The sequence below is a fragment of the Chiloscyllium plagiosum genome, chromosome 24, assembly GCF_004010195.1.
Source record: "Chiloscyllium plagiosum isolate BGI_BamShark_2017 chromosome 24, ASM401019v2, whole genome shotgun sequence".
In the NCBI taxonomy this organism is placed as follows: domain Eukaryota; kingdom Metazoa; phylum Chordata; class Chondrichthyes; order Orectolobiformes; family Hemiscylliidae; genus Chiloscyllium; species Chiloscyllium plagiosum.
In genome coordinates this window covers 52,704,160-52,723,239 of record NC_057733.1, presented here as the reverse complement: position 1 = coordinate 52,723,239, position 19,080 = coordinate 52,704,160, and the positions used below count along the sequence as shown (strand labels likewise).

The 19,080-nt window shown below is 45.9% G+C and overlaps 1 protein-coding gene across 4 annotated transcripts in view; it reads right to left on the bottom strand.

Annotated features, from left to right (window-relative positions):
• Positions 1-19,080, bottom strand: part of LOC122562307 — a 48,533-nt gene that overhangs the window by 25,846 nt on the left and 3,607 nt on the right. For 2 of the 4 annotated variants that reach the window (XM_043715155.1, XM_043715159.1), the window contains exons 1-2: positions 10,429-10,624; positions 8,731-8,875 (exon numbers count right to left, since the gene is read on the bottom strand). In XM_043715155.1, the coding sequence (XP_043571090.1) occupies positions 8,731-8,875; positions 10,429-10,466 (183 nt within the window). In that variant the 5' untranslated portion in view covers positions 10,467-10,624. The other 2 variants (XM_043715157.1, XM_043715156.1) reach the window with 2 other exon arrangements.

The following is a 19,080-nucleotide window of genomic DNA, read 5'->3' as shown; positions in this document are numbered from 1 at the left end:
TTTCACCATCCCTCCAGACCTTCCCCTCACTGAGGACGAATGATCAGTCCTCAGCAAAGGACTCACCTTCATCCCCCTCCGTCCACGCATCAATGAATTTAATACACGCTGTGACGTTGAACAATTCTTCCGTCGCCTCCGCCTCTGAGCTTACTTTCACAATCAGGATTCCTGCCCACCTTCCGAGGACCCCTTCGCCCACCTCCAACACACTGCATCCACCTGGACACCCTGTGCTGGCCTATTACCTGCCCTCGACCTCTTCATTTCCAACTGCCGCCGGGCAGTTGGAAATGAAGTCCTGCTAAGATTTGCTTTTCCAAAATGCAGCACCTCACATCTATCTAAATTAAACTCCATCTGCAACTTCTTAGCCCATTGGCCCATCTGGTCCAGATCCCATTGAAATTAGATTAGATTAGATTAGATTACAGTGTGGAAACAGGCCCTTCGGCCCAACAAGTCCACACCGACCTGCCGAAGCGCAACCCACCCATACCCCTACATTTACCCCTACATTTACCCCTTACCTAACACTACGGGCAATTTAGCATGGCCAATTCACCTGACCTGCACATCTTTGGATTGTGGGAGGAAACCCACGCAGACACGGGGAGAATGTGCAAACTCCACACAGTCAGTCGCCTGAGGCGGGAATTGAACCCGGATCTCCGGCGCTGTGAGGCAGCAGTGCTAACCACTGTGCCACCGTGCCGCCCTGAGGTACAAAGTTAAAAATCACACAACACCAGATTATAGTCCAACAGGTTTATTTGGAAGCACTATCTTTCGGAGCCCTGCTCCTCCATCAGCTGGTTGTGGAGTATAAGATCGTGTAAGATATTACGATCTTATACTCCACAACCACCTGATGAAGGAGCAACACTCTGAAAGCTAGTGCTTTCAGATGAATCTGCTGGACTATAACCTGGTGTTGTTTGATTTTTGTTACTCTGTCCACCCCAATCCAATACTAGCATCTCCAAATCATAATCTGAAGTAACCTTCTTCGCTGTCCACTACACCTCCAATTTTGGTGTCATCTGCAAACTTATTAACTATCCCTCTTAAGCTCACATCCAAATCATTTATATAAATAATGAAAAGTAGTGGACCCAGCACTGATCCTTGTGGCAATCCACTGGTCACAGGCCTCCAGTCTGAAAAACAACCCTCCACCACTACCCTCTGTCTTCTACCTTTGAGCCAGTTCTGTATCCAAATGGCTAGTTCTCCCTTTATTCCGTGAGATCTAACCTTGCTAAGCAGTCTCCCATGGGGAACCATGTTGAATGTCTTATTGAAGTTCATATAGATGACCTCCACCACTCTGCCCTCATCAATCCTCTTTGTTACTTCTTCAAAAAACTCAATCAAGTTTGTGAGACATGATTTCCCACGCACAAAACCATGTTGACTATCCTTAATCAGTCCTTGCCTTTTCAAGTACATGTACATCCTGTCCCTCAGGATTCCCTCCAACAACTTGCCCACCACCGAGGTCAGGCTCACTGGTCTATAGTTCCCTGGCTTGTCCTTACCACCCTTCTTAAACAGTGGCACCACATTAGCCAACCTCCAGTCTTCCAGCACCTCACCTGTGACTATCGATGATACAAATATCTCAGCAAGATGCCCAGTAATCATTTCTCTAGCTTCCCAAAGAGTTCTGGGGTACACCTGATCAGGTCCTGGGGATTTATCCACCTTTAACCGTTTCAAGACATCCAGCACTTCCTCCTCTGTAATATGGACATCTTTCAAGATGTCACCATCTATTTCCCTACAGTCTATATATTCCACGTCCTTTTTCCACAGTAAACACTGATGCAAAATACTCATTTAGTATCTCCCCCATCTTCTGCGGGCTCCACACAAAGGCCACCTTGCTGATCTTTGAGGGGTCCTATTCTCTCCCTTGTTATCCATCGACTTGTGTAAGATAACCAGAGGGTTCGGTAGGGTGGACAGTGAGAGCCTTTTTCCTCGGATGGTGACGGCTAACATGAGGGGACATCGCTTTAAATTGAGGGGTGATAGATATAGGGCAGATATCAGGGGTAGCTTTTTTATTCAGAGAGTAGTAGGGGCGTGGAATGGCCTGCCTGCAACAGTAGTAGACTCGCCAATGTTAAGGGCATTTAAATGGGCATTGGACATACATATGGATAATAATGGCATGGTGTAGGTTAGATGGGCATCAGATTAATTTCACAGGTCGGTGCAACATCGAGGGCCGAAGGACCTATACTGTGCTGTAACGTTCTATGTTCTGTGTTCTAAATGTAGTCTGACCAATGATTTGCAGAGGTGTAGCATCATTTCCTTATGTTAATACTCTATTTTCCGTGGAAATTCCAGCGAATCCAGTTTAATGCCCTCGGGTACTCTGCACAGTAAGTGAAGATCGTTTGATAATTAAAGTGAAAGAGGTTTTTGGGTATATTTCACCCAATCATGCACATTACCTCAGTTTTTCCCATGTCTCATACATTGGTTCTGCAGACCCTCTGAGGAACTGCCTGCTCTGTTTGATGAGGTTACTACTCGGGGATGCCAGTGTTGGACTAGGGTGGACAAAGTTAAAAATCACACAACACCGGGTTATAATCCACCAGGTTTATTTGGAAGCACTAGCTTTCAAAGCGCTGCTCCTTCACCAGGTAGCTGTGGAGCAGAATTTATAGCAAAAGATCACAGTGTCATGCAACTGAGATGATGTATTGAACAAACCTCGATTGCTGTTAAGTCTTTCCTCTTTTAGAATGGGTTGCAGGTTTCAGTTCATTAATATGTAAATTGCAGAACTTCATTTTAGTCACATTCTCAAGCTAACTTAAGGTGGGTGATATCACTTCCAGTTCTGTTTCTGAGTGGTTGGTAAATGGGGTCCAAATCGATATGTTTGTAAATGGAGTTCTGGTTTGAATGCCAGGCCTCTAAGAATTCCCGTGCGTGTCTTTGTTTAGCCTGTCCCAAGATGGATAAATTGTCCCAGTCGTACTAGTGTCTCTCCTCATCTGTGTGTATGGATATTAGTGATAATTAGTCATGTCTTTTGGTGGCTAGTTGGTGCTCATGTATCCTGGTGGCTAATTTCTGCTGCATTAAAGGTGTGAGGTTAGAGTCTGTCTGTATCCCAATCTTGAGTGTCACATGGATTGACTGCTTGTAGATTGTATTCCTTTTTGAGCAAAATAGACTGTGTCTGCAAATATAACTCTGCAAATACAAATTCACCCCATATACTTATATGTGTGTGTGCGCGTATGAGAGATAGAGAGAGTGAGTGCGTAAGTGTGAGTGCACGTGAGAGAGTGTGTGTTTGCATATGAGCATGCTTGGTAGTGTGTGTGCATGATTGTGATGGAGTATAAGCCTGTGAGAGGGTTTGTGCGTGGGTGTGAGTGTGGGGGGGTGTATGTTTGTATGTATATAAGAGAGGGTGTGTGTGCGCGTGTGTGTGTGTGTATATATACACGTGCATGCGTAGTGGAGTCACTTCTAGTGTGACATGAACACAAGTTCCCGTTGAGGCCATCTCCATGGATACCGAACTTTGCTATCAGTCTCTGTTTGGCCACTCTGCCTTGTTGCATACCCCAAAGTCTGCCTTGGAGGATGGTCACCTGAAGATCCAAACATCTGTAATCACTGTAGTGTTCCCCAACTGGAAGGGAATACCCCTGCCTGGCAATTGTCACGTGGTGTCCATTCATACATTGTCATAGCGTCTGCTTGGTCTCGCCAATGTACCATGCCTCGGGGCATCCTTGCCTGCAGTGTATGAATATCTACAGCGTACATGGTGGGTGGTGTGCCCACTTGTAATGGGGGTATCCATGTCGACACTCTGACATATCTTGCAGTGGTCGCCATGACAAGGCTGTATGACGTTGTGGTCAATGTTGTCCTGAAGACTGGGTCATTTGCTGTGAACAATGGTCCGCTAAAGGTCTGGTAGTTGTTTAAAAATGAGAAATGGAGTCGTAGGGAAGGCCTTGGCGAGATGCTCATCCTCATCGATAATGTGTTGCAAGCTGCAAAGAACATGGTGTGGTTTCCGGACAACGAAGGTCGCATCACATGTCTGTCTCTTGAGGAAGTCATTACAGTTTCTCACTGTGGCATGTCAGAACCGGCAATTGATGAGTTGAGTGTCATACCCTATTCTTATAAGGGCATCCTTGAGCACCTTCACGTGTTCATCGCAATCCTCCTCATCTGAACAGATCCTGTATATGTGTTGGGCTTGTTCATCGGGGATGGCTGTTTTAATATGTTTAGAGTGGAGGCTGGAGAAGTGCAGCATTGTGAGGTTATCTGTGGGTTTGCGCTAGAGTGAGGTACTGAGATGCCCATCCTTAATGGAGATGTGTGTGTCCAGGAATGAGACAGATATTAAACAGTAGTCCATGGTAGGTCTGATGGTGGGATGAAACTTGTCGATATCACTGTGTAGTTCTTTCAGTGACTCCTCGCCATGAATCCAGAGGAAGAAAATGTCATCAATACATCTGGTGTATAATGTTGATTGGAGGCCCTGTGCAGCAAATAAGTCTTGTTCGAACCCGTACATGAAAATATTGGCATATTGCTGTGCCTATTTGGTTCCCATGGCTGTTCCGTGTGTCTGGATAAAGAACTAGTTGTCAAAGGTGAAAATGTTTTGGTCGAGGATAAAGCAGATGAGTAGTAGGATGGTGTTCGGAGATTGGCAGATGTTGGTGTTGAGTACTGAGGCTATTGCCGTGTTGCCGTCATCGTGGAGGATGCTGGTGTAGAGTGTTAACACATCCATCATGACGAGGAATGTTCGCAGTTTGACTGATCCGTGGGTGCTGAGTTTCTGTAAAAACATCTGTAGAGTTGCAACAGAAGTTGGGGGTCCCCTGTACAATGCCCTGTTTCAAGATGCCCTCAATATAGCCAGAGAGGTTCTCACATAGGGTGCCATCACCTGATACGATGGAATGTCCTGGTGTGTCGGCTTTGTGCATCTTTGGAAGGCAGTAGAAGTCCCCTACATGAGAAGTACGTGGGATGAGAGCGCGTAGGGAACTCTGAGGAACTGGATCAAAAGTCCTGATCAATGTGTTTAGTTCATGAGTGTGCTGTTTGGTCGGATTGGCTGTTAGTTGCCTGTAGTGTTCCTAGTTGTTCAGTTTCAGTACGCTTGCTTGCAGTAATCTGTTCTATTCTGAATGATGATGGCTCCTCCTTTATCTGCTGGCTTGATGACAATGTTGTGATTGGTTTTGAGAGCATGGATGGTGTTGTGTTGTGATCAGGTGAGGTTTTGCTCTACGTCGTGGGTACGGCTGATGAATCTGGCATTTATATATTTCCTGACAGTTTGAAAGTACATGTCAAGCCCGGGGCAGCGGTCCTCCAGATGGGTCCAAATTGCTCCACTATGGATCTCTCTGATGACTGTTCCAGTTCTCTGCTTGTCTAGTTGGGATCACTGCTGACCTCTTGGAAGAATTCACGGAGTCTCATTCATCTGATGAATTTCTCCGTGGCTGCTGCAAGACCAATGGGGTCCATTGGGTGGTGGGGCAGAAATTGAGTCCTTGGCTGAGAATTTCAATCTCTTCTGGTTGAAGGGTATGGCCTGATAAGTTGACTATCTACCAAGCACGCACACATGCAAACACACACTCTCACATGTGCACACACACTCACAGACACACACACTCTCTCTCTCTCTCACACACACGTCTATGGAGTGAATTTGCATTTGCAGAATTATATTTGCAGACACATTCTGTTTTGCTCAAAAAGCATACAATCTGTAGGCAGACAGTCCATGTGACATTTTATAAATTCCTACTTTAGAAATAGAACCAGTCTGACCCAAGATTGGGATACAGACAGACTCTAACCTCACACCTTGTCTGAGCTGAGATGTCACTTTTTTTTATTATAAAATCTGTGTGTAACTTAAAAGTGTTTCTGGGATTTACATATTAATGCACCTAAACCTGCAACCCATCCTAAAAGATTAAAGACTTTACAGCAATTTAGATTTGTTCAATATATCATTCCAGTTGCATGACACTGTGATATTTTGCTATAAATTCTGTGTCTTATGATCCTACTCCACAGCTACCTGATGAAGGAGCAGCACTTTGAAAGCTAATGCTTCCAAATAAACCTGGTGGTTATTGGTCAGAGTATTGAGTACAGGAGTTGGGAGGTCATCTTGCGGCGTACAGGACATTGGTTTGGCCACTGTTGGAATATTGCGTGCAATTCTGGTCTCTTCCCTATTGGAAAGATGTTGTGAAACTTGAAAGGGTTCAGAAAAGTTTTACAAGGATGTTGCCAGGGTTGGAGAATTTGAGCTAAATAGGCTGGGGCTGTTTTCCCTGGGGCGTCAGAGGCTGAGGGGTGACCTTATAGACGTTTATAAAATCATGAGGGGCATGAATAGGATAAATAGATAAAGTCTTTTCCCTGGGGTGGGGCAGTCCAGAACTACAGGGCATAGGTTTAGGGTGAGAGCGGAAAGATATAAAAGAGACCTAAGGGGCAACGTTTTCACACAGAGGCTGGTACGTGTATGGAATGAGCTGCCAGAGGAAGTGGTGGAAGCTGGTACAATTGCAACATTTAAGAGGCATTTGGATGGGTATATGGGGGTTTGGAGGGAGATGGGCCAGGTGCTGGCAGGTGGAACTAGATTGGGTTGGAATATCTGGTCAACATGGACGGGTTGGACTGAAGAGTCTGTTTCCATGCTGTACATCTCTATGACTCTATGACTACAACCTGGTGTTGTGTGATGTCTAACTTTGATGAGGTTATGGCAGTCCCCATCATAGCTGCTACCTGCCCGTATTCGGAGAGAGTCCCTGCCTCCTGGAGATGCTTAGCATTATGTTGATTAGGTGCTGATCTCACCTCCCGCTTAATTAAGATACATACATTTTAAAATAATGTCAAGGGAGCAACACAGCTGAGGTGGAAGATTGGGCCCAGAATTTCATCCAGGCTTTGAATTCCTGACCTCACTTTGAAAATCTGGCACAGTGTCTCTGTATAAGAAACCCAGGGTGTGTATTCGAGTCATAGAGTCATAGAGGTATACAGCACGAAAACAGACCCTTCAGTCCAACCCGTCCATGTCGACCAGATATCCCAAACTAATTGAGTCCCATCTACCAGCACCCGGCCTATATCCCTCCAAACCCTTCCTATTCATATACCCATCCAGATGCCTTTTAAATGTTGCAATTGTACCAGCCTCCACCACTTCCTCTGGCAGCTCATTCCATACACGTACCACCCTCTGCGTGAAAAAGTTGTCCCTCAGGTCTCTTTTATATCGTTCCGCTCTCACCCTAAACCCATGCCCTCTAGTTTTGGACTCCCCCACCCCAGGGAAGAGACTTTGTCTATTCATCCTATCCATTCTCCTCAAGATTTTATAAACCTCTATAAGGTCACCCCTCAGCCTCCAACGTTCCAGGGAAAACAGCCCCAGCCTATTCAACCTCTCCCTATAGCTCAAATCTCTCTATTGTGTTTTTTTATATATTGCACCTTCATACTCTCATGAGTACACATTGGGATGGCACAGTGGCTCAGTGGTTAGCACTGCTGCCTCACAGCGCCAGGGTCCCAGGTTCAATTCCAGCTTTGGGCAACTGTTGGTGTGGAGTTTGCATATTCTCCACTGTGTCTGTGTGGGTTTCTTCTCACAATCCAAAGACGTGCAGGTTAGGGTGGATTGGTTGTGCCAAATTGCCGATAGTGTCTGGGGATGTGTAGGTTAGATGGGTAAGACAAAGGAAATGCAGGGTTACAAGGAAAATGGATGGGTGGGAGGGGGTTGGTCTGGGTAAGATGTGCTTTGGTGAGTTAGTGTGGACTCAATAGGCCAAATGGCCTGTTTTCCCACTTGTAGGGATTCTATGATTCTACAAGAACCATGCAATGAGCATCTCCAATAAGAAACAATCTTGCAGAGAGCTCTCATGAGTACAACAAGAATTACTTCCTTAAGTGCTGTAACCAACTTACTCACCTACGTTTAGAATGATTAAAGGAGCTGATTGCTAAACAAAACGAAACTGTTTTATTTCCTTTAGTGAAGAGAGTGCAGAGTGAGGGGACATAACAGTAGATTTAGTGGAGGCCATGCAGACATTAGGTCTTCATGGAAATCTAGAACTCTCTCCCCCAAAATACTATGGGCGGCACAGTGGCTCAGTGGTTAGCACTGCTGCCTCACAGCGCCAGGGACCCGGGTTCAATTCCTGCCTCGGACAACTGTCTATGTGGAGTTTGCACGTTCTCCCCGTGTCTGCATGGGTTTCCTCCGGGTGCTCCCACAGTCCAAAGATGTGCAGGTCAGGTGGTCGGTGTGGACTTGTTGGGCCGAAGGGCCTGGTTCCACACTGAAGGGAATCAAATCTAATCTACAGTTGCACTGAGAAACAACTGAAAATTTTAAAACTTTGACTGATTTTGTTTTAAAAATGGGGATATTACGAACTATGGAACCAAGACAAGTCAATGGGCTTAAGAAATCGATCTATCATGATCTAGTTAAATGGTGAAATGGGCTGCAGATGCCAAACAACTCACTTTTATTCCTACGTTTCTTCCTAATAATCCTTAAACATTCTGACCTTGTTGTAACAAAATCTACCCACTGGGCAAAGCTAACACAAATACTACTTTGTACCTCATAAACAGGAATAGAATTGTCACACTTACAATTTTTCTTTGCTCTTTAGTCAATGCTCGTTTTGTCTGTTTTTTAGATATTTTATTCATATATCCTTGAAGAGCGGCTTCATTTTCATTTTGTATTTCCTTGACGTTAACAGTTTTCATAACAGCTGCCATCTTCTTACCTGGACTAGAAGTTTTGAAAAAAGGGATTATGCATTGTTTATTTTCTATTTCTGTGATGAAATTGTTCAAATACAGAACATTCAAAAATAAATTGCACTTTTCTTACTACATCAATAACCAAAGTCTGATAAATCACTGGTAATAGTAAATAGAGTCATAGAGATGTACAGCATGGAAACAGACCCTCAGTCCAACCCGTCCATGCTGACCAGATATCCCAACTCAATCTAGTCCCACCTGGCCTATATCCCTCTAAACCCTTCCTATTCATATACCCATCCAAATGCCTCTTAAATGTCGCAATTGTACCAGCCTCCACCACATCCTCTGGCAGCTCATTCCATACACGTACCAGCCTCTGTGTGAAAACGTTGCCCCTTAGGTCTCTTTTATATCTTTCCGCTCTCACCCTAAACCTATGCCCTGTAGTTCTGGACTCCCTGACTACAGGGAAATACTTTGTCTATTTATCCTATCCATGCCTCTCATGATTTTGTAAACCTCTAAAAGGTCACCCCTCAGCCTCCGACGCTCCAGGGAAAACAACCCCAGCCTGTTCAGCCTCTCCCTGTAGCTCAGATCCTCCAACTCAGCAACACTCCCTAGGACCTTACCATAAAGTGTATAAGTCCTGCTAAGATTTGCTTTCCCAAAATGCAACACCTCACATTTATCTGAATTAAACTCCATCTGCCACTCCTCAGCCCATTGGCCCATCTGGTCAAGATCCCGTTGTAATCTGAGGTAACCCTCTTCGCTGTAAAGACTCTATTGTATTCTTCCAGTTCCTCCATCTCTGCTGGATCTGTTCTGATGATGGCAGCTTGTTCCTCCACCAACGGTTCCCCATCACCATGGTTGACAGAGCCCTCAGCCTCTTCTCTTCCCTCCGACAACGATAGGGACCCCTGGGTCCTTACCTACCATCCCACCAGCATCCACATCTGGAGAATCATTAGCCGTCATTTCTGCCACCTCCAGCCACACATTCCCTCCCTCCCCTGTCAGCGTTCCGCAAGGACTCTCCGGGCCTCACCTTCACTCTTCACCACGCCCTCACCTTCACCTTGCCCTCCCATCTCCCAACCCCCCAAAACCTTTTCCTTGCTACAATTAATTCTGAGGGTCACTGGATTGGAAACGTTAACTCTGCTTTCTCTCCACAGATGCTGCCAGAGCTGCGGAGTTTCTCCTGCAATTTCTGTTTTTGTTTCAGGTTAAGTTTGCTCCTCAGAGCCACATCAAACACTCCCAGCTGGAGACAGATCGTTTTAGCTGCCCATGTTTACCTTATTTCTCGCTTTAACTGTTTCTCTGTCTTTTAACAGTGTAATTATTTCACTCATTCTCTCATTTTCCAGGTTTGCTCTGCGTTTATCTATTACATTTTCTTATATCTTTTTAAGCGTAATTCTTCGGCTATTTTCTTCTTTATTTTTGCCCCAGGTTAGTTATCTCGCCGTCATTCCCCACATTCTCTGTCCCCCTGTTTTTCTCTCTCTCTCTTTCTCTCTTTCCCATTGTTTCCTCTGCTCGTTTCTCAAAGCGTAAATTCACCTCTTTTTTCTGGTCTTCTTCACGTTCTTTCTCGGCATTTTTAAACCCTTACTACAAATAACTTGTCCTTTTTTCAATTACAAATAAGAATTTGCAATCCTGGGAGCAGCGAGGGTAGCATTCAGCAGGGGAGCGGTTGCCAGGAAGCGTTGTTAGGACGCAGGAAGCGTGTGGAGGATGTGGCATGATCCTTCTCTCCCTGGATTGCCATAATGTGGAGCTGCTGGGGGTTGGACTGGGCTGGACAACACTAAATATGACACAACACCAGGTTATAGTCCAGCAGGTTTATCAGCAAGTTTATTTGAAGTTTCAAATAAACCTGTTAGACTATAACCTGGTGCAGTGTGATTTTTAACTTTGTCAATTGATTGCCATATCATTGCAGTCACCAACCACTGCATATGCCAGTTATTAACATACTCCGCGTGGTAAAACAAATCTATTTTTAAAAAAAATTTAATTCAGTGTTTAATATGCTAAAACTGGTAATGGATTTGCCACATGGATTTTACTTATACAGTAACTCCTGTGTATTATTGTTAAACTAAAATATAAACCGAACATCAACAATATGTAAAAGAGCTGCCAGCATCTTCATTGTATTTTTGAGTCCTGCAATGTGAAAGGGTTTATAAGTTCTTCGTGAATTTTCCCAGCAGCTCCTTCAGGTGCAGTATAAAGAGCATTTCCATAAGGCTATAAGAAACAGGGGCAGCATTAGGCCATTCAGTCCATCAGTCTCCAGCTGTTCCATCATGGCTGATATGTTTCTCAACCCAATCTCCAGCCTTCTCTCCATACCCATTGATCTCCTTACCAATCAAGAACCAGTCTATCTCTGTCTTAAATACATTCAATGGCTTGGCCTCCACAGCCCTCTATGGCAATGAATTCCATTGATTCACTACCCTCTGGCTGAAGAAACTCCTCCTTCTCATCTCAGTTCTACAGGGTAATCCCTTCACTCTGAGGCTGTACCTTTGGGTCCTGGTCTCTTTTACAAGTGGAAACACCTTCTCCACATCCAGTCTATCCAGGTCTCTCAGTATTCTGTTAAAAATCATATACCAGGTCATAGTCCAAAGGGTTTATTTGGAAATACTAGCTTTCAAAGCTAGTGCTTCCAAATAAACTTGTTGGACTACAACCTGGTGTTGTGTGATTTTTAACTTTGTCCACCCCAGTCCAACACCAGCACCTCCACATCTCAGTATTCTGTAAGTTTCAATCAGATCTCCCTCAGCCTTCTAAACTCAATTGAGTGCAGACCAGAGTCCTCAACTACTCCTCATGTGACAAGCCCTTCAAATCCAGAATCATTCTTGTAAACCTCCTTTGAAAAACCCTCCATCTCCAACACATCCTTGGATTTGGTGTCCAAAACTGCTCAGAATATTCCTACACGCATTGAATCAGAAGTCAGACTGAGTTGGCACATCCTCATTGCAAGTGCTTGGCAAGTCAAGGTGTATAAAAGGTATTTTTTCAAACATTTCTACTTCCCCAGCCTTTCACAGAAAAACATTAACAGGTATAATTATTTCGACTTTCTTCCACTTTAAATTTTATCTGTCTCTGCATGAGTTTCACACATAATGATTTATCAATGTCTGTGAGCCTTGACAATGCATCTAAGATCTACTTCCAAGTAGCAAAATCATTCCGTGTGCACAAGGGTCATGCCTTTTCAGTAGAATGTGACTTTTGTAAAATTCAGTCATGAGACATGGGCATTGCTGGCTGAGCGAGTCTTTATTATCCCTCCCTAATTGCCCTCAAGAAGGTGAGAGTGAGCTACCTTCGTGAACTGTTGCTGTCCATGTGCTGTCAGTAAACCCTCAATGCCATTAGGGAGGGAATTCCAGGATTTTGACCTAGCGACAATGCAGGAATGGCGATATATTTCCAAGTCAGGATGGGGAGGGCAGGGGGTTAGATAGGGTTGACAGTGTGAACCTTTTCCCGCGTATGTGATCAAGGATATGCCATTAGGGAGGGAATTCCAGGATTTTGACCTAGCGACAATGCAGGAATGGCGATATATTTCCAAGTCAGGATGGGGAGGGCTCGGAGGGGAACTTGCAGGGGGTGGCACTCCCATGTATCTGCTGCCTTTGCCCTTTGAGATGAAAGTGGTCATGGGTTTGGAAGAATTGACACTTGATAGAATTGACTAAGCAATTTTCAAATTATTTTAGATTCTTAGAGTTAAGGCAAGGGAATACACAGTGAACAATAGAAACCTGGGAAGTACTGAGGTTCTGAGGGACCATGTTCTGTATGGCCACTGGTCCCTGAAGCTATCAGGACAGTTGAACAAAGTGGTTAAGGAGGCATTTTGTATACACGCCTTCATTAGTCAAGGCATAGAATTTAAGAGCAGGGATGTTATGTAGAAACATAAAAACCGATGGTTAGGCCATAGCTTGAATATTGTGTGCAATTCTGAAATCCACTGAAAAGGGTGTTGAGAAGATTTACCAGGACGTTGCCTAGGCTAGAGAATTTCAATAGTTGGACAGAGTGGGGTTGGTTTCCTCAGAGCAGAGGAGATTGAGCAGCTAGTTCTTTGAGGTGCATAAAAGTATAAGGGACATAGGCAGGGCAAACATCTTCCCCTTGATGGAGGGATCATTGACAGGGGACATAGATCTATGGTAAGAGCCTGGAGGTTTAGAGGGGATGCAAGGATTTTTTCACTCAGAGAATGGTGGATATCTGAACTCACAGCCTGCAAGAGTGGGACAGGCAGAACTGTCATAATATTTAAGAAGTATTTAGATGCACACTTGTAATGCCAAGTTACACAAAGCTACAGGGCAAGTGCAGGATAACGGGATTAGAATACTTCGGAGGTTGTTATTGACCAATGGCCTGAAGGTCCTTTTCTGAGCTGTAGATCTCCATGACTCCTGAAACTCACTGATCTACAATTACAGAAAAACACAGCAGGTCAGGCAGCATCCGAGGAGCAGGAGAATCGATGTTTCAGATAGGTGGGAAGAAGATGGACAGATGGGACAGTTCAAGAGGGCAGTGCTGAGCTGGAGGGTTGGATCTCAGATGAGGTGGGGGCAGTGGAGATGAGGAAACTGGTGAAGTCAATATTGATGCAGTGTGGTTGGAGGGTCCTAAGGCGGAAGATGAGGTGTTCTTCCTCCAGACATCAGGTGGCTTGGATTTGGCGGTGGAGGTCCTTGGCAGAGTGGGAGGGGGTGTTGAAGTGGTCAGCCACAGGACGGTGGGGTTGTTTGGTGCATGTGTCCTGGAGATGTTCCCTGAAACATTCCGCGAGTCGGTGTTCTGTCTCCCCTATGTAGAGGAGACCACATTTCCTTCCCACTTATCTGCTACACCCTCCCCTCAGACCTATCACCATCAGCCTCCATCTCCATCTATCTATCACCCTCCCAGCTACCTTCCCCCAGCCCCACCTTCCTATTTATCTCACAGCCCCCTTTCCCCTCTCCACATTCCTGATGAAGGGTTTATGCCTGAAACATCGATTCTCCTGCTCCTCGGAAGGTGCCCTGACCTGCTGTGCTTTACCAGCGCCACACTCTTGAATCCTTTGCAATTTGCCTACTGGTGCAACAGGTCCATGGTGAATGCCATCTCCCTGGACCGAAACTTATCCCTGGATCATTTGGATAACGAGGATATACTTATCTCAGGCTCCTACTTATTGACAACAACTCTGCCTTGAACACCATACTTCCAAACAAACTCATCTCTAAACTCCAAGACCTAGAGCTCAGCTCCCATCTCTGCAACTGGATCCTTGACTTCTTGACCGATAGACCGCTATCAGTAAGGATAGATGACAACACCTCCTCCACTGTAATCCTCAATGCTGGTGCCTTTAAGACTGTGTACTCAGCTCCCGACAATAGTCCTTATATACACACATTATGTGGCCAAATTCCTCCCCAACTCCATTTACAACTTTGCTGACGACATCACCATTGTAGGTTGGATCTCAAACAACAATAAGACAGAGTACAAGGAGAGATTGAGAGCTTAGTGGCATGTGTCAAGACAACAATCTCTCCATCAACGTCAGCAAAGGGAAGGAGCTAGTCATTGACTTCAGGAAATGGAGTGGAGACTACGTCCCTGTCTGCATCAATGAAGCTGAGGTGGAGATGATGGAGACTGTCAAGTTCCTGGGAGTGATGATCACCAACAATCTGTCCTGGTCCACCCACATTAATGTGATGATCACAAAAGCACAACAACGCCTTTAATTCAATGAATTCCCCATGCATTGCAACATCGAATTATTCTTCCATCACTTCTGTGCTTATATTTTCCATCAGCACTCCCACCCATCACCCAAGGACCCCTTCTCCCACCTCCAACATACTCCATCCACTTGGACACCCCATGCTGTCTGATACCTGCCCTCGATCTCTTCATCTCCAACTGCCGCCATGACACTGACCACCTCAACCTGTCCACCCTTCTCACCCACTCTAACCTCTCACCCTCGCAACGCGCAGCCCTCTACTCCAGCCCCAACCTCACCAGCAAACCCGCAGACAATGGGGGGGGCACAGTGGTAGTTTGGCGCACAAACGTCTACATCGCTGAAGCCAGACGCCAACTCACAGACACTTCCTTCTACTGCCCCCTTCACCAAGACCTCACCTCCCATCATCAAACCATTATCTTTTATCTTCCAGACCATCCACAACCTCATCACCTCAGAGGATCTCTCATCCACAACCTCCAACCTCATATTCCCAGAAGGCTGGACCGCCCGATTCTAAATCTTACCCAAAATCCACAAACCTGACTGCCCCAATCGACCTATTGTCATCATCTCTGCCTGCCCCTGCCCCACTGAACGTATCTCATCATATCTTGACACCGTTCTGTCCCCCTTGATCCAGGAGCTCCTCACATTCATTTGGGACACCACCTACACCCTCCACCTCCTCCATGACTTTTGTTTTGCTGGGCCCCTACGTCTCATCTTTCCATCTTACAGGAATTCAATCCCTGTACATGTCTATCCGCCATGATGAAGGCCTCCAAGCCCTCTGTTTCTTCTTCTCCCGCCAACCCAACCAGTATCCCTCCACTGACACACTCATTTGATTGGCTGAACCAACATCCTCAACAACTTCTCCTTCAAATTCTCCCACTTCCTCCAATCCAAAGGGGTAGCCATGGGCACCCGCATGGGCCCCAGCTATGCCTGTCTCTTCGTTGCTACATGGAACAGTCCATCTTCTGTAGTTACACTGGCACCATTCCCCATTTTCTCGTCCGCTACATTGATGACTGTATCAGCACCACTTCATGCTCCCATGAGGAGGTTGAACAGTTCATCAACGTCTCCAAAACCTTCCACCCTAACCTCAAGTTCACCTGGACCATCTCAGACACCTCCCTCCCTGTCCTGGATCTCTCCATCTCCATTTCCAGCGACTGACTCAATAAAGACATCTACTTCAAATCAACCAACAGCTGCCTGGACTACCCCTCCTGTAAAAATTTTATCCCTTACTCCCAATTCCTCCACCTCCACTGTATCTGTTCCCAGGTGGACCAATTCCATTCCAGAACATCCCAGATGGCCTCCTATTTCAAGGACTGAAATTTCCCCTCCCATGTGGTCACCAGTGCTCTCCAGAGCATCTCCTCCACTTCCCGCTCCTTCTCCCTTGAACCCCACCCCTCCAATCACAAGAAGGATAGAACCCACCCCCCTACCCCCTCCCCACTGTCCTCACCTGCAACCCCACCAACCTCCGGATACAAGGCTTTATTCCCCAACCATTTGGAGGACGGGAAAAATTTCTGGCTGTAAGAGCTGCTCCTTATTTTGAAGTATTTAAGGTGTTGGAGGTGATTTCCTCGAATTCCAGGAGCAGCAACTACTGTTTTTATGCTGTTGCATTGTTTTGTAACCTTGGAGAAAAAGTCAAAACAACAGCAGTTTAAAAGGGAGAAGAGCAGACAAAGGAAGCACATGGTGAGGACATTGCAGGGGAGAGAGAGAGAGAGAGAGAGAACCTGCACAGTTACTGCCTTTGCTGTTTGAATTCATGTATCACTGGACATCAGAGTGCATCTGGGAAAATTAACAAACAGTGAAATTCACAACTAATCTTGGAGGAACTGTTGGGTGAAGTTCACAGCACAGAATCAGATAAGTTAATTGTTGTTTTAAGTCTGTCCAAGAGAAAAGCTGCAGTAGTAAGTATAGTGGATTCTTTCTTGTTTATACGTTTTTGGAGATAAGTCTCTTGATTAAACTTAAAATATAAGCCATAGCTATTAATTTAACCTGGGGCAGTGTTTGTAGAGGAATAAGACGGTGTTATTTTCTGGGTCTATAGATTGTGAAGGAGCAAAAATGGCCTTTGCAGTGATATGTACTTCTTGTCACATGTGGGAGTTAAAGAGAGTTTAAGGGTTACTGCGGATTATATCTGTCATAAATGCTGTTGGATGCGAATCTTATCAGATCGAGTGGATTGGTTGGAGAGACAGCTAGAAACATAAGGAATTTGCAACAGCAACAGTATGTGATGGATGGCAGCTATAGGAAGGGGCGGGACATCTCAGATACAGTCACATAGATGGGTTAACTCCAGGAAGGGTAGGAGAGGTAGACAGCTAGTGCAGGAGTATTTTGTGGATATACCCATTTCAAACAAGTATGCTGCTTTGGAATATGTAGGGGGTGATGGATTCTCAGGGGAACGTAGCACGAACAGCCAAGTTTCTGGTATTGAGACTGGCTCGAATGCAACGAGGGGTACGTCAGCTTCCAAGAGATCAATTGTGTTAGGGGATTCTGTAGTCAGAGGTACAGACAGACGTTTCTGTGGCCAGCAGAGAAAAATCAGAATGGTGTGTTGTTTCCCTGGTGCCAGCTTCAAGGATGTCTCAGAGAGGGGTCAGAATGTTCTCACAGGGGAGAGAGGTCAGCAGGAGGTCATTGTCCACATTGGAACCGACGACATTGGAAGGGAAAAGGTTGAGATTCTGAAGGGAGATTACAGAGAGTTAGGTAGAAATTTAAAAAGGAGGTCCTCAAGGGTAGTTATATCTGGATTACTCCCAGTGCTATGAGCTAGTGAGAGCAGGAATGGGAGGATAGATTTACAAGGATGTTGCCATGGTTGGAGGATCTGAGCTACAGGGAGAGGCTGAACAGGCTGTGGCTGTTTTCCCTGGAGCGTCGGAGGCTGAGGGGTGACCTTATAGAGGTTTACAAAATTATGAGGGATAAATAGACAAAGTCTTTTCCCTGTGGTCGGGGAGTCCAGAACTAGAGGGCACAGGTTTAGGGTGAGAGCGGAAAGATATAAAAGAGACCTAAGAGGCAACTCTTTCATGCAGAGGGTGGTACGGGTATGGAATGAGCTGCCAGAGGAAGTGGTGGAAGCTGGTACAATTGCAACATTTAAAAGGCATCTGGATGGATATATGAATAGGAAGGGTTTGGAGGGATATGGGCTGGCTGCTGGCAGGTGGAACTAGATTGGGTTGGGATATCTGGTCGGCATGGACGGGTTGGACCAAAGGGTCTGTTTCCATGCTGTACATCTTTATGACTCTATGACTATTTCCACCATCTACAGTCAGACCCCACCATCAGCGATATATTTCCCTGCCCACCCTTATCAGCATTCCATAGAGATCATTCCCTCCATGACTCCCTCGTTAGGCCCCCCACCAACCCACCCTCCACACCCGCACCTTCCCTTGCCGCCACATGAGGCGTAAAATCTGGGCCCACACATCCCCCTTCACCTCCGTCCAACGCCCCGAAAGGATCCTTCCAAATCTGGCAGAGATTTTCCTGCACATTCACCCACCTCATCTACTGTGTCCATTGTTCGCGATGTGGTCACCTCTACATTGGGGAGACATGACGCCAACTCACGGAACGTTTCAGAGAATATCTCTGGGACACACGCACCAAATAACCCCACCGCTCTGTGGCTGACCACTTCATTGCCCCTCCCACTCCACCAAGGAGTCCTGCAAGCCCCACACAGTAAGCCCCTGGGCCTCCTCCACCACCAAATCCTAGCCACCTGACACCTGGAGGAAGAACGTCTCATCTTTTGCCCTGGGACCCTCTAGGCACCCGGCATCAACGTCAATTTCACCAGTTTCCTCATCTCCCCTCCCTTCCCACCTATCTACTCCACCAATCACCATCACCCCCTCCCACCCACCTTTCTCCCAGCCCCACCCTCCTCCTATTTATCTCTCACCCCCCTTCCCCTGACCCCCCCACTCCCCACATTACTGATAAAGGGCTTATGCCTGGAACGTCGATTCTCCCGCTCTTCGGACTCTGTCTAACCTGCTGTGCTTTTCCAACGCCACACATTTTGACTCTGACTCTCCAGCATCTGCAGTCCTCACTTTCTCCTCTAAGTCCTCAGGATGCTAAGGAAATTCAGCATGTATGTAAAGACTCTTACCAATTTTTATTCACGCACCATAGACAGCATTCCATCTGGATGCATCAGTGTGGCAAAGCAACTGCTCTTTCCCGGACTATAAGAAACTACAGAGAGTTGTGAACACTGCCTAGTTCATCATGTAAACCAGCCTGCCCATTGACTCTGTCTACACTTCCCTCAGCCTCGGAAAGCAACCAACATAATCAAAAAG